Source organism: Pelodiscus sinensis, chromosome 3, assembly GCF_049634645.1.
Source record: "Pelodiscus sinensis isolate JC-2024 chromosome 3, ASM4963464v1, whole genome shotgun sequence".
In the NCBI taxonomy this organism is placed as follows: domain Eukaryota; kingdom Metazoa; phylum Chordata; order Testudines; family Trionychidae; genus Pelodiscus; species Pelodiscus sinensis.
The window spans coordinates 53,998,506-54,021,246 of NC_134713.1; the positions used below are offsets into that span (position 1 = coordinate 53,998,506).

At 47.8% G+C, this 22,741-nt stretch overlaps 1 protein-coding gene and 1 long non-coding RNA gene across 3 annotated transcripts in view; one reads left to right on the forward strand and one right to left on the reverse strand.

Annotated features, from left to right (window-relative positions):
• The window catches only part of DDX43 (DEAD-box helicase 43), a 78,689-nt gene that overhangs the window by 50,490 nt on the left and 5,458 nt on the right, over nucleotides 1-22,741 (forward strand). For both annotated transcript variants that reach the window (XM_075923770.1, XM_075923771.1), the window contains exon 15: nucleotides 9,257-9,344. In XM_075923770.1, coding sequence (XP_075779885.1) covers nucleotides 9,257-9,344 — 88 coding nt within the window. The remainder of the gene's footprint in view (nucleotides 1-9,256; nucleotides 9,345-22,741) is intronic.
• Nucleotides 14,119-19,351, reverse strand: LOC142827812 (uncharacterized). Its single transcript, XR_012902567.1, has 3 exons — nucleotides 19,220-19,351; nucleotides 18,971-19,095; nucleotides 14,119-14,341 (listed from the first exon to the last, which is right to left on the reverse strand). It is a non-coding gene; the product is annotated as an uncharacterized LOC142827812 (long non-coding RNA).

Sequence of the window (22,741 nt, forward strand, 5' to 3'; positions counted from 1 at the left end):
GCAGTTCTTGAACATTTTCCCTACATTACCCTCCCCCCCCCCCCCCCCCCCCCCGTTTCACATGTATTGCTTCCCGTAACTCCAGACAATATTGAGGACTCAGTTTTAAAAGTGCCATCGTCTGTGCAGCATGATCTCATGCACACTGTGGTTGTGTCTACACTGGGCCACTTATTCCAGAAAATCAGCCGCTTTTCCGGAATAAGCTGCGAGCTGTCTACACTGGCCCTTGAATTTTCAGAAAAGCAACGACGGTCTACTGTACAAAATCAGCCGCTATTCCGGAAAAGCTATGCTGCTCCCGCTCGGGCATAAGTCCTTATTCCGGAACACTGTTCTGGAAAAGGGCCAGTGTAGACAGCCCAGTAGTCTTTTCCGGAAAAAAGCCCCGATCGCGAAAATGACGCTCGGGGCTCTTTTCCGGAAAAGCGCGTCTACATTGGCCATGGACGCTATTCCGGAAAAAGGGCTTTTCTGGAAAAGCAGCCTGCCAATGTAGACACTCTTTTTCTGGAAATACTTATAACGAAAACTATTCTGTTTTAAGCAGTTTCGGAAATTCATGCCAGTGTAGACACAGCCTGTATGTGTAAGGTCATGCCTTAGAGGATGTTAGCTCCACAAAATATCATTCTTCACACAGCATGACCTCACGCATATACAGTTGCAGAGCTAAATAACATCCTATGTGCGGCGTGACATTTCATATGTGGGGCCATGCTGTGTGGAAGGTGCCATTTTGCAAAACAGCAGCCTTTGCATATTGGGATTTCTGCGACTTTATCTGCTGATGGATCTGTTCCGCTTGGGGATGCGATCCACAGTTTGGAAACTTCTGATTTAACAAAAAGGAACAGCAACTTCTATGAAGGTACTTTAGTGAGGCAAAATAAACACAGGTACAGGTTGTCTTAGAAGGCTATGTTAAGACTATAATGATTTGGAGCTTTGTTGATGGATGTTTTCATAATGCTTCTGTATTAGTATGTTCTTCTTCGAGTGGTCCCGTGGGTGCTCCACTCTAGGTGTCGGGTCCCGTCCCGGCGCCGCGGCTCGGAGACTTTTCATAGTCATGCTCCGCTGGCTCGCGCATGCGTGGTTCAGCAGGGTAGCGTTCGCATCTTTGATCAGCCGCGTGCGAGCCGGCAACCGTCAGTTCCTCTCAACCGCCTCAGGTCACGGTCGGAGCTCCCTGATTTCTCTTTACTGATGGTTTCTTTAGATAGTTCTCTACTGTAAATAGTTAGTCAGTTAAAGTTAGTGTTAGTCGTGTTCCTTTTCTTGTTCTCTCTGTTAAAAAAAAAAAAAAAAAAAAGAAGAAACTTTTCTCTCAAGACTTCAGCGAAAGCCGCCGCACATTGCTGGTGAAATTGACTACCCGGGGGATTACACAGGCATCCCTTACTTTTGGTGACAATGCCTGGCTCAACTGGGTTCAAAAAATGCTTAAAGTGCCGTGAAGCCATGCCAACGGTTGACGGCCATGACACTTGTATCAGGTGCCTGGGGGAAACTCATGTCCTTGACAAGTGCACTCATTGTAGAAAATTAACTTCAAGAGCCCGAAGGGAGCGGGCGATGAAAGTCAGGATGTTAATGTTCGACAAGGCACTGCAGCCTGATCCGATCCCTCCTGCGGCCACAAAAGCCTCGGGGCATAAGAGGAGAGCGGCTTCTCCGGGGTCGGCTCTCTCCAAGTCAACAAAGCCATCCCCGACGCGCTCTCTCCCTGCGGCAGCCACAGCGTCGGCAGGAGCTTCCAAGGTGACCCTCCGGAGGTCTGGTAACCCTGCTGGGGCTGATAGGGGAGAACCCCCAACGCCCAGAGGGAGATCGGCTTCAGCGCCGACATCGGGAGCGGCAGCACAGCTGGCCGACAAGTCTGCACCGGCTTCAGCAGCGCGCTCCCTGAAACTGACAGACACGCCGGGACCGCAACTGACCAGCCTCTCCGCACCGGCTTGAGCGGCGCCTGATGCATCGGTGCCTATCCTGCCTGCCCCGGCGTCAGCACCGCCCCCTCCAGCACCGCTTGAGCCAGAACGGGCTGATGCTTCAGGACCGGCACCGTTGTTAACCACGGCACCGGACGTACCACAACATCTGACTTCTCCAGCACCGCTTCACTTTCATTCGGTGCCTGGCTCCCCCATGCGTCTGGGGATGGATGGGGCTTCTACACCTAGAAAGTCACTATCCAAGACCCATTATAGGGACAGATCCCTTTCTCCAGCTGTTTCATCGGGAATTCATGATCGCTATCGTACTTACGTATCTCCTTCACGAATTCGGCGCAGCCGCCATGACTACAGGGATGCAGTGTACTTAGACACACATCGGTCCCGTTCACGATCCCGTTCACCCTCCTGTTTTTCGAGGTACGGGTCTGTTAGACGTTCTCCATACCGCGTCTACTATATCCACCTTGATAGTGCACGCTCCTCTCGGCACTCCTCCCCGTTGCGCTCCGAGCGCTATTATGACCGCTATCATAGATCATATTACGATCGTCCCCAACGTGACTATACTCCATCATCACGCAGAGGATCTTCCTGCATTCGCCAATCACCAACAGCAAAATACTTACCTCACCAATCACAGCCATTACATTCGCCTTCTCCAGCTAAGAGTCCAACAATCCAGCTGGACCAGTCTGAACCCGAAGAGGGACAGTTGTCTGAAACAGAGGACCCTAAGCCGGGGACTCCTCCAGCAGACTGTTCCTCGTCTTCCCCAGATGAGGCGATATGCCCGATTGACATCTCTCCGCTGGATGATCTGAAACACTTTCAGGATCTCTTCAAACGAGTGGCGGGCACGCAGGCAATACAGCTGGAGGATGTTCCAGTTAAGAAACACCGCCTCTTGAAAAACCTTCGTCCACAACAACGTGCAAAGGTCGCATTACCAATCGATGACGCAATAATGGAAGTGGCGGATGAGATATGGCAAACCCCAACATCGGTTACCCCTACGAGTAAGAAGGCTGACAAGAAGTATTTTGTTCCAGCGAAAGACTTGGACTTTTTATTCAATCATCCCCAACCTAATTCGTTGGTAGTAGACTCGGCTCAACGTAGGAATAAGGCGCCACAATACAGAAGTACCCTTACAGACAGGGAGAATAAAAAATTAGATATTTTTGGCAGGAAAGTCTACTCCTCAGCCACGCTGTTGTTACGAATTGCAAACTACTCAGCCCATCTATCGAATCATAATTTCGATAATTACTCGAAGTTAACAGAGCTGTTACACCATCTTCCAGACAGCAAAAAGCCACTCCTGAAAGCAATAGTTCAAGAAGGCTACGCATCATGTAGTACTGCACTACAGATTGCCATGGATGTGGCTGACACAGCAGCTCGAGCCGCTGCTACAGGTATAGCCATGAGGCGATCATCTTGGCTTTCATCGGCAGGGGCTCCAAAGGAGTTTCAAAATAAGGTCGAGGATCTGCCGTTTGACAAACTAAAACTCTTTGCGGCAAATACTGATGAGGTTCTCCATTCGGGGAAAGATTCCCGTACAACTCTACGTACGCTTGGGATGTACACTCCCTCCTTCAAACACAGACGTTATTTCCCTTATCAACGGAGATATGATTTCAATTTTGCTAGACAACAGACACGTCCCTTCGACAACCAGCATCCTAGACAGCGCCCTCAGCGCAAGCGGCCACAGCAGAATCGTCCGGCTAATCAGTCGTCGACTAAGCAGCAAATTTGACTTCATTGTCGAGGACGCAAGCCAACTACCTTTAATCAACACGGAAAATCATCATCTTTTTCACCATCGCCTACGCTCATTCTATCACCGGTGGTCTGCAATCACCACGGACAGATGGGTGCTAGAAGTAGTTCGGTCCGGCCTCTCCATCCCTTTTCTCTCTATTCCCCCTACCACTCCCCCTCCCCAGTCCCTTTTCAGGGACCCCTCTCACGAGAAACTGTTGAAGCAGGCAGTTCAACGCTTGCTCGCCATCGGAGCGATAGAGGGCGTCCCCAAACAGTTCTGGGGAAAGGGGTTTTACTCCCGATATTTTCTCACACCAAAGAAGTCGGGAGGTTGGAGACCCTTTCTAGACCTTCGAAAGCTAAACCGGTACCTTCGAAGGCTCCGTTTCAAGATGGTAACCTTATCAACCATCATTCCGTCGTTGAACAAAAAGGATTGGTTTGCAGTCCTCGATTTGCAGGACGCCTACTTCCACGTAGAGATTCACGTGGCACACAGACGTTTTCTTCGTTTCCAGTTGGGGAGCGAGCATTATCAGTACAGGGTCCTACCATTTGGTCTAGCATGTGCTCCGAGAGTTTTCACCAAGACATTAGCGGTGGTCGCGGCCCATTTACGCAGACTGGGGGTGACAATATTTCCTTACTTAGACGATTGTCTCCTCAGGGGTGCAACGTATATGGAAACATGTCACATGGTCCAGACAGTATCCAACGAATTTGCAGCTCTGGGCCTCCTCATAAACTCAAAGAAGTCATCGTTAATTCCCTCCCAGAGCCTTATGTTCATAGGTGCGCGACTCGATTCAACTGCAGCGCGAGCATACTTACCACTAGACGTTTTACGGCAATCAAAGAGCTGGTACACACCGTGGTGCATGCTCCAACAATTCCCACACGTGTTTGTCTGCAGCTGTTGGGACACATGGTCGCCACAACCATTGTAGTGCGCAACGCAAGGTTACGTTTTCGTTGCCTCCAGCATTGGTTAGCCACGGTTTACATTCCGTCAAAGCACACTGTCCACAGGCCAGTAGTGGTGCCACGGTATGTCCGGGATTCCCTCCAGTGGTGGATCAACCCGGCCAATCTTCTCACGGGCGTTCCATTTCATCGACCACAACCCACAACACAAATCACGACAGATGCCTCCCTTACAGGTTGGGGAGCTCACATGGGCAACCTCATGGTTCAGAGACGTTGGTCGACACAAGAGATGCTACTGCATATCAAGGCGCTCGAATTAAGAGCGGTACGACATGCTTGCAAACATTTCCAAGCCCACATTCAGAATACAACGACCAGGATTTTAACGGACAATATGGCGACTATGTTTTATATCAACAAACAAGGAGGTGCCCGATCCCGTTCTCTTTGCGCAGAGAGCACTCGTCTATGGAATTGGTGTATCGCCAACAACACCGTTCTCACAGCATCCTACCTTCCAGGCATCGACAATTTAATAGCAGACTCTCTCAGCAGACGTTTTCCTCGTGACCACGAATGGGAGGTACGCACGGACGTACTGACTCGTGTCTTCGATCGATGGGGATTTCCAACAATAGATTTGTTCGCGACAGAACTCAATTCGAAATGTCCCGCTTATTGCTCGAGAGCCGGAATAGGACGCCACTCCCTGGGAGATGCCTTTCTTCTCCACTGGGGCACATCGCTACTATACGCCTTTCCCCCGGTAGTGTTAATTCCCAGTGTTCTGGAAAAGATCAACATGGACAAAGCCCGGGTGATCCTCCTAGCACCGTCATGGGCTCGTCAGCCCTGGTTCTCAGTGCTCCACCAGATGTCAGTGAGAGCGCCGTCTGCTCTGCCTCCTCTTCCGAATCTGTTGACCCAGGACAATGGAGCCCTCAGACACCCGAGACCCGAAGTTCTACACCTCACCGCATGGATGCTTGCTGGTTCACCGACTTCGAACAATCATGTTCTCAGCGAGTCAAGGAGGTGCTGATGCATAGTCGAAAGGAGTCCACACGAACCACTTATGCGGCTAAGTGGTCGAAGTTCCAAGCATGGTGTACGGACAACAATATGGACTCTCGTTTTGCAACCCTACCCTGTATATTAGAATACCTCCTGCAGTTACATGACAAGGGCCTGGCTCTTGCATCTCTACGAGTGCACTTGGCAGCAATTAATGCCTTCCACCACAGGGATGGCGATTTTTCCTTGTTCGCGCACCCTACTACAAAAAGATTTCTGAAGAGGCTCTCGAACCTTCACCCCCCGCGAAGGCCTCCTCCTCCCTTATGGAATTTGGATTTAGTCCTTCAAACTCTGACTCGTCCCCCTTTCGAGCCCCTAGCTACAGTGTCATTGCACCTACTTACTATCAAACTAGTATTCCTCCTAGCCATTACGTCGGCTCGCAGGGTGAGTGAGATAGCAGCTTTTATGGCCTCACCGCCCTATACAGTCTTTTCGAAGGAATCGGTGACACTGAGGGCCCATCCGGCGTTTATTCCAAAGGTTTCCTCTGACTTCCACATAAACGAACCGGTGGTTTTACCATGTTTCTTCCCGAAACCCCACTCCTCATCACAAGCGGCACAGCTGCATACGCTGGATGTGAGAAGATCCTTAGCGTTTTACATTGACAGAACACGGGATTTTAGGAAAACAGACCGTTTACTACTATCATTAGCGCGTCAGTCAAAAGGGCAACCACTAACTTCTCAGCGTATCTCGAAACTAATAGTTTCATGTATATCCATGTGCCATTCATTACGGGGGAAGCCTCTCCCTTCTCTTCCAAAAGCTCATTCAACTAGGGCAGTTGCTACTACTACAGCCTTCCTCAGTGGAGTGTCCTTTCGTGACATTTGCAGAGCGGCAACATGGTCGTCTAATGTGACTTTTATGAAGCACTACGCTATAGTCGATCAGTTTGCTTCAGATGTTTCTGTGGCTACGACAGTTCTACACCGTGCTGGTAGTCTTGATTCCGGAGCGCCTTGATTCTGTTCCGTGTACTGCTCCGGAGTCACCTAGAGTGGAGCACCCACTGGGCCACTCGAAGAAGAAAAAGTTAGTCACCCTGTGAAGTAACGATTGTTCTTCGAGATGTGCCCCGTGGGTGCTCCACGACCCGCCCATCCTCCCCGCTCCGGAGTTTTTCTCTCTTAATTTGTCTTTCAGATGAGCGGGTGAGAGGAACTGACGGTTGCCGGCTCGCGCGCGGCTGATCAAAGGCGCGAATGCTACCCTGCTGAACCACGCATGCGCGAGCCGGCGGAGCACGGCTATGAAAAGTCTCCGAGCCGCGGCGCCGGGACGGGGCCCGACACCTAGAGTGGAGCACCCACGGGGCACATCTCGAAGAACAATCGTTACTTCACAGGGTGAGTAACTTCTTTTTTCTTGGATTTCATTCTGGGGGGTTCATTTTAATGTACAGGTTTGTTCTTACAGATATGGAATATACATTTATTTTGTATCTCTTTATATGTGGAAATTGCATTGCTTTAAAGCTATTGATGCATATGCCTATAGTACTTCGGTGTCAGAAAAGTCATTTTACTATGTAAACTTTATTCTTTTAACGTAGTATTAAGCAGATTGAAAACTGACTGTTCAGACTTGAATATTAGATGTTCATACTACAAATTTCAGAAATGAAGTTCTCCAACAATAAGAGGAGGTAAAAAAAAGTTTGAAAGTGATCAATGTGTCTTGCAGCACAGTCCAGTAGATGAGACATGGGCTAGGACCAGACTTCTGATTTCAGTTTTGCCATTCAGTTGCTCTTCAACTGAAGTTGCACTTAACCTCTGTGCCTCCATTTTCCCATTTGTAAAATGGGAATGATCTACCCCATTATGTAGAGTACTGTGAGATCTATAGATGAAACTCTTAAGTGGTTAGTAAAAGAGTGTTTAGGGAACATTTAATGCAGAACTATTGCTATTAAGTCATAGAAGTATGATCTTATTGCAAATTTTACTTATGGACAAGGCATAAGAATGTAAAACATCTGCCTAATGTGGATGGGATGCAAGAGTCAGCTCTTTGAATGTATATATGTTTCTGATGCTATCTGAAGATATTTAAAAATCTAAAAGATAGAAAAATTGTTCAGCAGCAGATTGCCAGATCTTATGCATAGCTGCAGACTTTTTAAAAAAAACTATACCAATCTATTGCAGTTGCTATGAAGCTACAAAACATTTTCCAGAGTCTATAGATGAAACAAAGGGAAACCCAGTCTCTTCCTAGCCCAGACAGTGTGACAGTAAATGTTTCCCTTGAAAACTTATGCACAAAAAATCCATTCTGTGGGGAAAAGCCATACTGGAAAGACACACAAACATTGGGCCAAATTCTGAAAACCAATAATTAGCTACACAAGAAGGCACCAATCACTGGTTGTGCCTTAGAGCTATTGTAAATTGCTCAGACATTGTCTGTTATCTGTTTTGGCTTCAGGGCCAGTAGAAAGGATACACCATAAAATATAAAAGTACAGGAAACTCTCTCCATTCATGGTGGATGCATCCTGGCACCACCATGAATGGCAAAATTCATGAATACTGGGATCTGCAGCTCACAGCCCCTGTGGTGAGCTTCCCACAGCTTCCAAACTCACCGTGGGAGAGGGCCAGAGCCGCAGAGAACTTACCAAGGGGCTGGGCCCTCCAGGCCAGGATACACCCACATATATGCGGAACCACAAATAGCGATTCTACAAGTTGCGAGATTCTCATATAATAGCTCTGACTAGGGCAGGAAAGAGGCAGGATTGTTGTACTACTGTTTATGGATTCATTACCATGTTTTCCCCCTGTGATTGTTTCCCCGGTAGATTATTCCTGCTTCTGACTGGAGTAATTTGTTAGGAGAAGGGAATAGATCATTTCAGACCAGACAGAATAAAAATACATAGGCAGCTGTTGCAATGTATGAAGTTACTTAACTTGTGGAACCATTATGTGCTTTTCTGAGTTTGGTTTATCGTGTTCGGTGTTCAGTTTTCCTAGAAGGCTTCAAATTAGTGTTAATTAGTGATGTACTAATTGCTAACTTGTTTCAAAGTGGTTGATTAATTTCCATATTTAGAAATTAATTTATTTTTTTATAAAACTAATTTAATGACCAAGTCTAAAGATGTTAACAGAGTAGCAATAAATCAGTTTACATAAAGGCCATATCACTGAGGAGGAGTCTAGCCTTTTCCACTAGTTCTGTTAATAAGAACTTAATTTACAAATTGCAAAGTTATGTCTGAAATCTCAATACTTCGAGCTTCTGACTTTCTCCTGTCCTTGCATACATTTAGCTTCTTATGCCCTTTTTTCTAAGTTAGCTGAAGTTCTGCACTTTGTTTCTAAACAGACATTTAATCTCCTTCAAAATAGGTTGGCATCAGATACCCTTTTTTTCTTCTGCTATAGGTACAGCAGTATCTTCTAAAGTCAGTTCTGTTGCCATTCAAGTATATACAGGTAGGAAATGTCCAGCATCATGTTTTTTTCCTCTTAAGGAGTAACAATGTATTTTTCTCTCAGACGCACAGGGGAGGCAGTAACACTTGTCACTAGGAATGACTGGAGGATTGCTTCTGAACTGATCAACATTCTGGAAAGAGCAAATCAAGTAAGTGTATATACCTTAGCAGGGAAAGATGAATGTACCTTTCAATTGTTTAAATGTGACTAAATCCATTGTTGAAGTTCTTGTCCATACATAATCCACTCTTGTTATACATGTGCTTGTCTTTTGGCCAGCAGAATCTACTGGTACCGTTTATTATACACATTCAATGTACCTCTGCCCAGTCCACAGGCTTAAAGTTGAAGTAGGTTCAGCCTCCTCTAATTTCTTTCTTATTCCTTGCAACTGTGAAATGAAACTTTGGCAATATCCACATCTCAATGCTATTTTCCTTGTAGATACTTCTGTGTGTGCAAGGATTCGGACTGAAGTACATTGAGGAGTGATAGATATAGTTATTTTTCTTATTCAAGGGGAAATATTTTCCAGTGGTATGGACTAATTCTCTACCATCTTAAAGTACTCAAACTGTATTACAATACACTAAGCACAGCTGGGGTATTTAAAAAAAAAACATCCTTCCATGGGAATTCGGTCCTTCTGTGGCTGCTGCTTCTTCATTACCAAGTAAGACCATGGATTCTTCAGCTCCCTCTCAACCAATTACCAAATTGTCAGGACTTGATCCACCATACACAAAGTTGAATAGAAACTCCTGTGAAGGTGGGACAAGAGCGCTTCAGCAAGCTGTTAGATCTACTCCCATGTCTAGTCCGCAGGGGTGGTCTATATGTGAAGCCTGGTTGGAACTGCCAGAGGATATCTGGGAGACTCAAGCATCCGTTTCACTGACATCTGAGAAGTCAAATAAACTGTATTAGGTATTTGTAGGTGGAAGATAGTACCCATAATACTTGACGTATTGGGTTCAGTTTGTGGTCATGGTGGCCAATGAGGAAAATAAGAAAGTAGAAACCAAAAATTACATGAAAAGACAGGAGGCCAAAGTGTCTCAAATTACTGATCAGTTAGCCTGCAATTAAAAAAATGCTATTAGCCCTTTGTTAGTAAGATAGAATTACTTGAACTGATGCACTGTCTTAGACTTTGCTAATAACTCTCTTCAGGAGAACAAGAAAGAGGGACATTTGATTGTCATCTTTCCAGGCCCCTTTTGATGCATCCAGTACCACAGCTAGATACATGGCAACTTCTGTCTAGGTCTTCAAAATTGTGTGGTTGGAGATGTGCAGACAACCATTTGAAGATCTCTTCAGAGACTCTGAATTCATCATCACAAATGCAGATGGTGCTCTGCATTGTAAAATCCCAGCATGGTTTCCTAGCAGCAGGTGTGTATACTCCTATCAGCTGAAGAAAACAGTGAAGGAGGCAGCCTTATACCACACATAGGCCAGGGCAGGATTTCGTTTTCAAGCAGAAATTCTTGGAACCTTGAAGGAATACAGGCAGTCCCCGGGTTACGTACAAGATAGGGACTGTAGGTTTGTTCTTAAGTTGAATCTGTATGTAAGTCAGAACTGGCGTCCAGATTCAGCCCGCTGCTGAAACTGACCGCCAGTTCTGACTTACATACAGATTCAACTTAAGAACCCCAAGCTTCCCCAAGTCAGCTGCTGCTGAAACTGATCAGCAGCTGATTCCAGGAAGCCTGGGGCAGAGCAACTCTGCCTCGGGCTTCCTGTAGTCAGCGCTGATCAGTTTCAGCAGCAGCTGACTTGGGGACGCCTGGGGCAGAGCAGCTGGGGTGCTGCTGGGTTGCTCCAGTAGCACCGCTCCTCGGCGCTACTGGACCAACCCAGCAGCACACCAGCTGCTCTGCCCCAGGCGTCCTGATTCAGCCACTGCTGAAACTGACCAGCAGCGGCTGAATCAGGACCTGGGGCAGAGCAGCTGGGGTGTTGCCGGGTTGGTCCAGTAGTGCCCAGAGGGCGCTGCAGGACCAATCGGCAGCGCCCCAGCTGCTCTGCTCCAGGGTCCAAAACAAAAGCCTGGTCTGCTGGGGGGGGGGGGGCACACTAGCCGCGCCCACCCCCCCCACCCCCCAGCAGACCAGGGATACGGGAGCAGAGCCGCAGTGGCAGCGGGGTGCCGCGCCTCTGAGGCTTTGCTCTGGCAAAGCCTCAGAGGCGCGGGACCCTCCCGCGGCTGCGGCTTCAGTCCCGGTGCCTGTGGTCTGCTGGGGACGGTCCCCAGCAGACCACAGGCACCGCGACTGAAGCCGCAGCCGCGGGGGGGTCCCGCGCCTCTGAGGCTTTGCCAGAGCAAAGTCTCAGAAGCGCGGGGAACCGCAGCTGCTGCCGCTTCAGTCCCCGTGCCTGTGGTCTGCTGGGGACCGTCCCCAGCAGACCACAGGCACCGCGATTGAAGCGGCAGCAGCGGGTTCCCGCGCTTCTGAGACTTTGCTTTGGCAAAGCCTCAGAAGCGGGGGAACCCGCCCGGTGCCCCTGGTCTGCTGGAGACGGTCTCCAGCAGACCAGGGGCACCGGAGCAGCTTACGAACGGGGCTTTCTCGCCCCGGAGTTCGCAGGTAGCAATCCGCTACCTCGACCTCCGGGGCGAGAAAGCCCCGTTCGTAAGTGCGGATCCGACATAAGTCGGATCCGTGTAAGTCGGGGACTTCCTGTATTCCAGAAAAGGAGTCTTTCAGCCTCTTTATATCCTGAACCTGATCTTTGTCCTTCATATGAAGATAGAGGGCATTACAGTTCAGCCATAATCTTGGACAGACCATCATCTGACTGAGGCCATAGTTAGAGACTACGAGACAGCATCCAGGCAAGAAAGACAAATGATCCTGATTTGACCACAAAGCCTTATGGACTCCAAATTCTAAAGCAGTGATCCTCCATCTTCTCACTATTGTGCCCCCAGTAAACCCTTATCCATACCCTTCTCGGGAGCTGGGAGCAAGGCCTTGGCGTCTATAGGAAGCACAGACAGGGGTCAGGGACTGAGGTTGCTGCTGACTGAGCCATGGCTGGAAGGGATAGACCGAGGCTGAGTGGGACTGTAGATGGAGAGCAGAAATGGGGCCTAGGGTTATGATTGGGAGGCTAAAGCCAGGGCTGGGAGTGAAGCCATGACTGGGGCCAATGCAGAATTGAGTGGGTTGGCCTGGGCCCCATCATGCACCTTCCAAATAGTCTTTCTCTCCCTTGGGGGCACACTCCACATTTTTGGGACCTCTGTTCTAAAACTTGGTGAGGGGCAACAGCACCCCACCCATAGGATGAGGAACTGAGGATTTGATTAATCATTACTAAGTCTGTGATTTAGTCTCAACAGTCATGGAGTCTGTGACTTTATAGCAGGGGTTTTCAAACTTTGGGTCACAGCTTGTAAAGGTAAGCTGCTAGCGGGCCACAAGACACTTGGTTTACATGAACATCCACAGGTACAGTCACTGGTAGCTCCCAGTGGCTGAGATTGACCTTTCCTGGCCAATGGGAGCTGCAGGAAGTGGTGGCCTACCTACACCACTTTTCACAGCTCCCATTGGTGGGGAATGGTATACTGTGGTCACTGGGAGCTGCGAGCAGCCATCTGCAGATGCTCAGATTAAAAAAAAAAGTCTCTTGTCCAGCTAGCAGCTTGCCCATACAAGCCCTTCTTTATAGGACCTTAGGAACTGAAGTCAGGGCTGGAAGCAGGACGGTGGTGTTCCCTGTCCTTTGGCTTGCATTGTGAGTTGCAGTTGGGTTGTGTGCCTTTGCCCCACAGCTGGTAGTGAGGGCTGCAGTCAGACATCTACTGATATGGTCCTCAGACTGCACTCCTTGCTGTTGGCCAATGGAACCAAGGATTTACCCCTGTCAGCTGTCAATTTCCCCCATGGAACTTTAGGTTTCATTCCTGCCCCTTACTTAACCTCTACCCCCTACCTCTCTTCTCTTCCCCTCCCCCCCCCCCTCCCCCGGCCCAGTTATTTTCTGTAAAGTCACAAATAGGTCACAGGTTCTCTTGAATTTTGTTTATTACCTGTGACTGTCCATGACTTTTATTAAAAATAACCGTGAAACATTCTGAGCCTTAATTGTTACTATTCTGGTCTCAGCCATTAACACACTGATCCACGCAGCTGTTCATAGGTTTTCAAACACCTTGCACAGGATAAAAAGAAAGGGGCAGAAGCTTGGTGCAAAAGCAAAGGCTGTTTCCAGCAGAGTCAAAAATAACAAATTCTTAAAGCTCGTGTTGAAGCAGTATTACAGACTAAAATAACTTTCCTATTCTCTTCCATTGAGGTTGCCAAACCCTACCCTAACCTGGTAGGTTGCTTCATCAATTCTAAATGCCCACAATCTGTCAGAACCAAGCAACAAGTGTTGCAAAGAATTATCATCTGAATTTCCAAAAAAGCTCTCACACTTAGGAAGCCTTTTCAAACAGCATGGGTCTGTTCTGCCTGTACCCACCAACAGCCCAGACACATTCCCATAGTTCTTCTTCAAGTGGTCCCCGTGGGTGCTCCACTTTAGGGCTATGTCTACACTTGCAGCTTCTTGCACTAATAATATGCAAATGAGGCTAAGCGTGGAATATTGCCGAGCCTCATTTGCATACCTAATGAGCCACCATTTTTTTTCAGAAGAGGCTCTTACACAAGAAGGAGCGTCTACACTGCCTCTTCTTGCACATGAAAAACCCTCTTGCGCAATGCCGTTCTTCCTGAAAAGTAATAGGTGTAACGGCATTGCGCAAGAGGGTTTTTCTTGAGCAAGAAGGGGCAGTGTAGACGCTCCTTCTTGCACAAGAGCCTCTTCTGAAAAAAAAAAAAAAAAAAAGGTGGCTCATTAGGTATGCAAATGAGGCTCGGCGATATTCCACGCTTAGTCTCATTTGCATATTACTAGCGCAAGAAACTGCGAGTGTAGACATAGCCTAGGTGTCAGGCTCGTCCCGGCGCTGCTGATCAGAGGCTTTTCGTAGCTGTAGTCAGCCGAACCGTGCATGCGCAGCAGCTGCCACGCACCGTTTCTCCCGTCGCGCAGTCCGGCCCCTCAGCCAGTTCCTCTCAGCCGTCCTGGGTTGCTGACTGAGCTCCGTTGTCTCTCCTCAGAGGCAGCTCCTTTCAACTGAAAAGTTCAGAATTTCATTAGTTTTCTTCAGATTATTGTTAGTTAGTTATTCATTAGTTAAAACAAAAAAAAGTTAAAGTTAAACTTTAGTTAAGTTTACTAACTTAACTGTTACTGTTACTGTTGCTAATTCTAGTTTCTTATTATGTTTTAATCTGGTTGAACCACGTCAAAATGCCTGGTTCACCGGGGTATAAGAAATGCTCCCAGCGTAAGGACTCCATGCCAGCGTCTGATGGACACGACGCATGCATATGCTGTTTGGGGGAGTCCCATATACCGAACAAGTGTGCCCACTGTTCGAAATTAACGGCCAGGGCACGTAGGGACAGAGACATGAGGCTCAAGCTCATTCTCTTTGACAAGGCTTTACAGCCTTCTGAAACAGCTCAAGAGGACTTCTCTGGAGCACAAGCGGAGGGAGTCACCGCTGAGAGAGTCGACCGTGAAGAAAGGGAAGAAAACCTCCCTGGCATGATCCCTGGACGCGGCCCCTCTGACTAAGATCAGTTAGGGTGACCAACTGGGCTTCTCTATAACGACCCGTCAGTCCATGAAAGAAAAATCTGAAAGGCATAAGCCTTTGGTGCACTCCTCTTTGGTGCACACGCCTTCGAGTGCTTTTACGGCTGTGGGGAAGAAAGCTGCTCCTCCAATTCACAAGCCGCCGTCTACACAGGTGCCGGATCTAAGGACCTCGGCACCGACGGTACAACGGCATGGGATGCATGATACGGCACCGAGGCCAGCACCATTCCAATCGACGGCACCGACAGCTCAGTCAGCACTGGGCCACCGAATGCCCACAGCGCTGGATACAGTGCCGAGTGAAAGGCACACTACAGTGCCGAGTGAAAGGCACACTACAGTGCCGGGGGCGGCACCACAAGTTCTTACGAAGCTGAGTGCAGCACCGACAGATCACCGCAATTCGGTTCTACGTAAGACACCGGCAGGAGAGTTAGCCTCCCCGGTTTCATCGGTACGGCACTCTCCAATACTGGTTTTGGACGATGAAGATCAAGCCTCAAAACATTCCTCTGTTGATGAGGCCCGCACCATGCCTTCAGATGTTCCTACAAAGGCTCAGAGGAAATCGGTTCCAAGAAGGGTGTCCCTGTCTCCCTCACCGATGTTTTCCCCGGCACCATCTCCGTCCCCTCCACGGTACCACTCTCCACATGAGCCTCGTTATCAGCGCAGCCCGCGTTCTCCGCACCGGCATTCGGGGCCTCGCTATACTTACGTGTACATGCACCCTCTGCCACATTATGGGATGCCTACTAGTAGATCTCATTCACCAACTCATTCGCCTTTGAGGTCTTACTGCAGTAGATACAGCATTGCCGATTCATCCAGGAGGCCGTCTCCCGACTACTCCTATCGTCATGGGGGGAGAGATTACTTTTCTCTTGATTATACAAGATCTCGCTCTCCTTCCCATTCTTGTTGTTGCCGTGCATCTCTGGATAGACGCCAGTCCCCGCTGGGCTCGCTCTAACAGACAGCCCCATTGCCCAAGATTCCTGTGGCCGCCCCTCCACCTCTTCAGATGTCCGAACCGGAGGAGGGTCAGATTTCGGCCGATAATGCCCCTCCGCACACCATGTCTCCAGCTGACATTTTGTCATCCTCCTCAGACGAGGCTGTCTTTCAAGGGGACACTTCATTCCCGGATGACGGTCGAGAGTTCCAAGATCTCTTTAAATGGGTAGCGCAGACACAGAATGTCCAGCTGGCAGATGTGCAGACCAAGCAATACAGGTTGCTGAAAAATTTACACCCGAGACAGCAGTCAAGAGCAGCACTCCCGATTGATGAGGCCATTCTCGAACCAGCCTCGGAAATCTGGCACACCCTGGATTCCACTCCACCTACATCACAGCGGGCGGAAAAGAGATATTTCGTCCCTTCCAAGGGTTTGGAGTTTCTTTTTACCCACCGCCAGCCAAATTCTTTTGTAGTGGATGCAGCCCTTAACCGTGCTAAGAATCCACAGGTGAAAAACGCAGCAGTAGAGAAAGAGGCCAAAAAATTAGACATTTTTGGTCGAAAAGTTTATTCTTTGTCCACCCTCCTTCTTCAGATTGCCAATTACGCGGCACTTCTGTCCAACCAGGGGTTCGATAACATCACCAAGTTGGCAGGGCTTTCCCAGAACGTTTCCGAAGTGGACAAGGCCATACGCCGCACCGTAGTACAGGAGGAGTATGCTTGCTCTAGAGCAAGTCTACAGATAGCCATGGATGTTGCGGATATTGCCACAGATCAATAGCTACCGCAATATCCATGCGCAGAGCATCATGGTTGGCTGCTGCGGGCGCCCCTAGGCATTTGCTTGTGTGAATCGAAGACCTTCCTTTTGACAAATTGAAGCTATTCGCGGACAAAACCGATGAAGTGTTACACACTGGCAGGAACTCGCGTACGACCCTACGTACGCTCGGCATGTACATACCACCGTCCCATCGCCGAAGGTACTTCCCATATCAGAGGCGATATGACTTTCAATTCCAAAGACGACAACCTCGTCCTTTTGATCAGACTCGATCTAAACAAAGGCCACAGCGTAGGCGTCCGCAACCATCTAGGGCGACTAACGTACCGGACACAAAACAGCAGGTTTGACTCGCCTGTCGAGGGTGCAGCTTCACCAGTCGTCGTTGCCATCACTGCCGATACCATACCCATCTTTCATCATCACCTTCGGCCTTATTACAATCGTTGGGCCAAAGTAACCACCGACAAATGGGTATGGAAAATATCAGGCTTCACCATCCCCTTTGCGTCTGTACCCCCTACCCATCCACCAACCCCGTCCCTTTTCAGAGATGCTTTTTTGAGACAGGAAGCTCTACGCCTACTTACCATCGGAGCTATAGAGAGGGTCCCAAACGAGTTCAAAGGGAAAGGGTTTTATTCGCGCTACTTCCTGATGCAAAAGAAGACAGGAGGGTGGAGACGGATCCTTGATCTGCATCGGCTCAATCATTATCTGCAGAAAAGACGTTTCAAAATGGTGACTCTTGCCACAATAATCCCATCTCTGAATCACGACGACTGGTTTGCGGCCCTTGACTTGCAGGACGCATATTTTCACATTATGATTCAACCAGCGCACAGACGCTTCCTGTGCTTCGTGATAAACAACGAACATTTCCAGTACAGGGTCCTCCCCTTTCGCCTGGCATCGGCTCCCAGAGTTTTCTCAAAGACTCTAGCAGTCGTCGCTGCATATCTCTGCCGCCAACACGTTCTCATATTCCCTTATCTGAACGATTGTCTCATAAAGGCGCCAATGCATCAGGAGACCATGCGAATGATCTCGTTGACCAGAAACACGTTTGATTCTCTGAGCCTCGTAATAAATGAACAGAAGTCGACCATTTCCCCATACAAAATATAAAGTTCATAGGGGCGGTCCTAGATTCTATCACAACAAGGGCATACTTAGCTATAGACAGGTTTCACTCGATACAAGAACCAGTGAAAGTCCTCAAGACCGCTGTGACTGTATCCGTCCATACCTGCCTTCGTCTTCTGGGCCACATGGCATCCACCACCTTTGTCGTCCCTCATGCCAGGCTTCACTTCAGGGATCTTCAACACTGGTTAGCAAGGGTATACATACCACAAAACCACAGCATTCACAAGACGGTCACTGCAGCCACATGTCTACGATTCCCTGCGTTGGTGGAAGCATACAGGAAACCTCCTCTCAGGAGTCCTGTTCCGTCGTCCTCAGCCCTCCGTGCTCATAACAGCAGATGCCTCTCTCATAGGCTGGGGCACACATATGGACAATGACCGCATTCAGGGCAGGTGGTCCTCCACAGAGAAGACTTATCACATCAATCTCTTGGAGTTACGTGCCACTTTTCTGGCACGCAAGCATTTTCTTTCACGCATACGGCACACCACAATCAGGATATTCACAGACAACATGGCAGCGATGTACTACATGAACAGACATGGAGGTGCCAGATCCTGTTCCCTCTGTGCTGAAGCAGTGCGGTTCTGGAATTGGTGCATAAGGAACGACGTAACCATCACAGCGTCTTACTTACCTGGCATCAGCAATATCGTTGCAGATTCGTTGAGCAGACGATTCCCTGTGGATCATGAGTGGGAGATAAGATCAGACGCGCTACATTACATCTTTTGCAGGTGGGGTATGCCGATGGTAGACCTCTTTGCCACGACACACAATGCCAAGTGTCCCCAGTTCTGTTCCTGAGCGAGGGTGGGAAGAGGTTCTCTGAGTGACGCCCTTCTGACCACTTGGCACAGACCGCTCCTTTACACATTTCCCCCAACAGTCCTAGTCGCAAGGACTCTCAAGAAAATAATGCTCAAGGAGGTGACAGTCATCCTGATAGCCCCGGCATGGACGAGACATGCGTGGTACCCACTCTTGCACAGGATGTCAATATACCCACCATGGACACTCCCTCTTCACACAGACCTGTTATCACAGGAGGAAGGGGCTCTCCTGCATCCCAGACTCGATTCACTCCGCCTCACAGCATGGCTGATAACTGGCTCAAAAATGACGAGCACCTTTGTTCACAACAAGTCAAGACAATTTTGATGAGCAGTAGGAAAGCTTCTACTCGGAAAACTTACCTGGCAAAGTGGCGCAGACTTGCTTTAATGGTGTCGTACTCAAAACGCGCAACCCCTTGTCTCTCCTTTGCGTCAGGTCCTGGATTACGTCCTCCAACTTCACGACTGGCCTCTCCATGTCAACCCTGAAGGTTTGCATAGCAGCTATCAGTGCTTTCCCTGAACCAGTGCAAGGTTCCTCGATTTTTTTTTTTTTTCCCCATCAAACCATGAAAAGATTTTTGAAGGAATTGACGAACATGCACCCACCTCGCAGACTGCCTCCACCAATCTGGAGCCTGGATTTGGTGCTGTGCACAGTTGTTCACCCTCCTTTTGAGCCCTTGGCGTCGATATCGCTGCAAATGTTAACAATGAAAGTCGTATTCCTACTAGCGATTACCTCTGCACACAGTCAGCGAGCTGGGGGCGTTAATGGCAAGTCCTCCCTACACATCTTTTTCAAAGGACACAGTGACATTGCACCTACATCCGGCGTTTATCCCTGAAGTTAATTCGTCTTTTCATATCAACAAGTCTATAGTTTAACCTCCTTTTATCCTAAGCCACACACTTCTCCCTCAGAGACCTTGTTACACATGCTTGACGAGCAATGAGCTCTCTCTTTTTACATAGAGAGAACCCGCTCATGGAGACGTACGGACAGGCTGCTCGTGTCGCTAACGCAGCGTTCCAAAGGGAACCCTCTTTCAAGTCAAATGTGTAGCTAGACTTATCACTACTTGCATCACGACATGTCATTCACTCAGGGGAAGGCCACTCGCTTCTCAGCCTATTGCTCATTCCACTAGAGCGGTTGCCACCCCCACCGCTTTTGCCCGAGGCGTCCCTCTCAGCGACGTTTGCCGGGCATCCACCTGGTCCTCTAGCACCTCTTTTGTGCACCGTTACGCTATAGTGCGGTGTTGGGCCTCAGACACGGCGGTAGCATCTGCGGTTCTAGCCTCTGCAGAAAATCATTGACCCAGTGCGCATCTTGACTACTGCTTTGTAGTCACCTAAAGTGGAGCACCCATAGGGGTCTCTCGAAGAAGAAGGGGAAATTACTCACCTTGTGTAGTAACAATCATTCTTCGAGATGTGTCCCCGTGGGTGCTCCACGTCCTTCCCTCCTTCCTGCTCCGGGTCTATTGTTCCTGTCTCGTTACAGATTCTGGATGGCGAGAGGAACTGGCGGAGGGGCCGGACCACACGACGGGAGAAACTGCGCGAATGGCGCGCGGCGGCTGCTGCACATGCGCAGTCCAGCCGACTACAGCTATAAAAAGCCTCCCATCAACGGCGCCGGGACAAGCCCGACACCTAGAGTGGAGCACCCGCAGGGCCACATCTCAAAGAATGATCGTTACTGCACAAGGTGAGTAACTTCCCTTTCAGGAAATGCATTCTTCAAGAAGTTCTAAGAATCCTAGAGAAGTTCACATCCAAGATTTGTGAATTCAACCTCTGCCCTTGAGAGAGTATTTTGAATAGCTGGTACCTCTCTTGACTAAGAGGTAACACATTCAGAGAGAGACTCATTCATTTTTCAAATACACAGTAATCAGACCAACACTGAAAAAACCCCACCCTGGATACTTTAGTCCTTGCCAGCTATTGCCCAGGGTCAGACCTCCCATTCCTGAGCAAGCTCATAGAGAAGCTAACAATGGACCCGGACAAGCTTATTTAACTAAAGCTACTGTTCTAGACACAGCTGTGTGGATTAACGCCGGGTTATGAAACTGAAAATGTTCTTATTGGCACTGGTGGATGATATGCTGCCAGTGGATTGCATTCTCATGTTCCTGGACCTCTCTACAGCATTTGACACTTTTGACAATGAGATACTGCTGTCTCACCTGAGAATCATAGCAGAAGTTCAGGATAATACACTAAAATGGTATGATTCTCATTCAAAACTAGTGATGCACCTCCACAACTAGACTCCTCACTTAAGGGGTTTCACAAGGATCAACTCTCCTGTCTTTTTTAGCATTTGCGTTTTTTTACTAGGTGAACTGGTCATTTGACCTGACTACTAAAGTGCCAGCAATATTCTGTTCTACTTACTTTTTTACAATACAACTATACCACTACAACTAAGATGGCTCAGTGCTTGAATGAAGAATACCTGAATGAAGCTGAACCTGAGCAGAACAGAGAGAATACCGGTGAACAGAAGAAAGTATTTTGAGGAGTTCGTAGTCACTGTGCAGTTATGGTAGTAGGTTCACATTTATAATTGGTCAATTGAGGCTATCCGCCTCCATTTGAGGCTGCCAAATCCTGTTCCAATATTGTAAGTTACTTCATCAATCCTAAATGCCACAGTCTGTCAGAACCAAGCAACAACTGTTGCAAAGAATTATATGAATGTCCAGAAAAGCGCTCACACACTTAGGAAGCCTTCTCAAACAGCATGGATCTGCTCTGCCTGCACCTACCAACCAACAGCCCAGATGGATTCATCCACCAATAACTGAAATCATCCAAAAGAACTGGGAAAATACAGGCAGTTATACAGGCCCTCATTATGTAGTATTCCATAAAAATAAAATTACCTTTAGCTCCCAGCCCATATTTTTGCATGAAGTAATCTTAGATTTTCATTTGAAATAAATGATTCATTTGTTGGTGAGTTTCCCAACATCATATTCTAACCAGGGAGAAGGTAGAGAAATGACTTTGGATGGCCTCAGTCTTGCTTTGCCTTCATAGAACCAAGTCAGAGTCTCAAAGAGACTCTGTATTTGCATACAGATCAAAAGGCAGGCTGAGATCTCTGGAAACTGATTAGGGCACATTCCAATAAGTTTCAAGCAGCTTCTCTGGCTTCATTGAGAAGTGTACACATTTCAGTAATATGCAGGATGGCTATGTGGAATTGAATCCATACGTAAAAGACATTATTCCCTGGTAGAAAATATCTAGATTGGATGCTACTTCTAGTAGACCGTGCTATAATGATTTTTTATGTAAACTCCCAAGTGCCTGTCTTTCATCAGCTCACTGTTTTGAGCCAAGAGTGGAATATATATGGAAGAGTACTCAAGAGTCACCTTATAGAAACTTGAGTTCTTTGAGGCATGGTGGGGTGTCTCGTGTATTTCACTAGCTGCTCTCCTTCCCCTCTACAATGATGTCTTCTATATCTTATATCACATTTGAAAAGGAAAAATCAACCATTTTATATTTTGAAGGCGTTGGCATGGGATACTTTGATATTAGAACTTTTCCCTTTTTTCTCCCAAAACATTTTTAGTGAAATTGACATGATTTTACAAAGCATTTGCCAGACCTGCATTTTTCTGACAAACTTCCATCAACTATGTGACCATTTTCATTAGTCTAGGACAAAATGTAGAGCTAAGATATTTCTCTATTCTGTAGTTGCATAGAATGAGGCTAATAATGTTCATAAACAACAATATTAAACTGTAGTGGGGGGGGGGGTTAAGAACTTGAATTTTTGATCTTTTCATAACCAAAGTTCAGTTATCTGAAGGTCTGGTACTAAGACTTATTTGGATGAAAAATCCTAAGAGAATTTGTCACCTTAAAAACATTTTAAGAACTAAAAATATATAGGTAAGGAACTTGGCTAGTCAAATTGTAGGTGTAAAACTGTGGCTGCAGAAATGGAGTATATCACATACAATTCAAGTGGATTATCAAGGGCCCAATTTTAACCTACTTTAATTTTGTCATTTTCTCAAAACTTTTTCTCAGTTTAACTCAAAAGGCAGAAGTCTTTGAAATACACTCTAGGATTTTTTTTTAGCTGCAAAG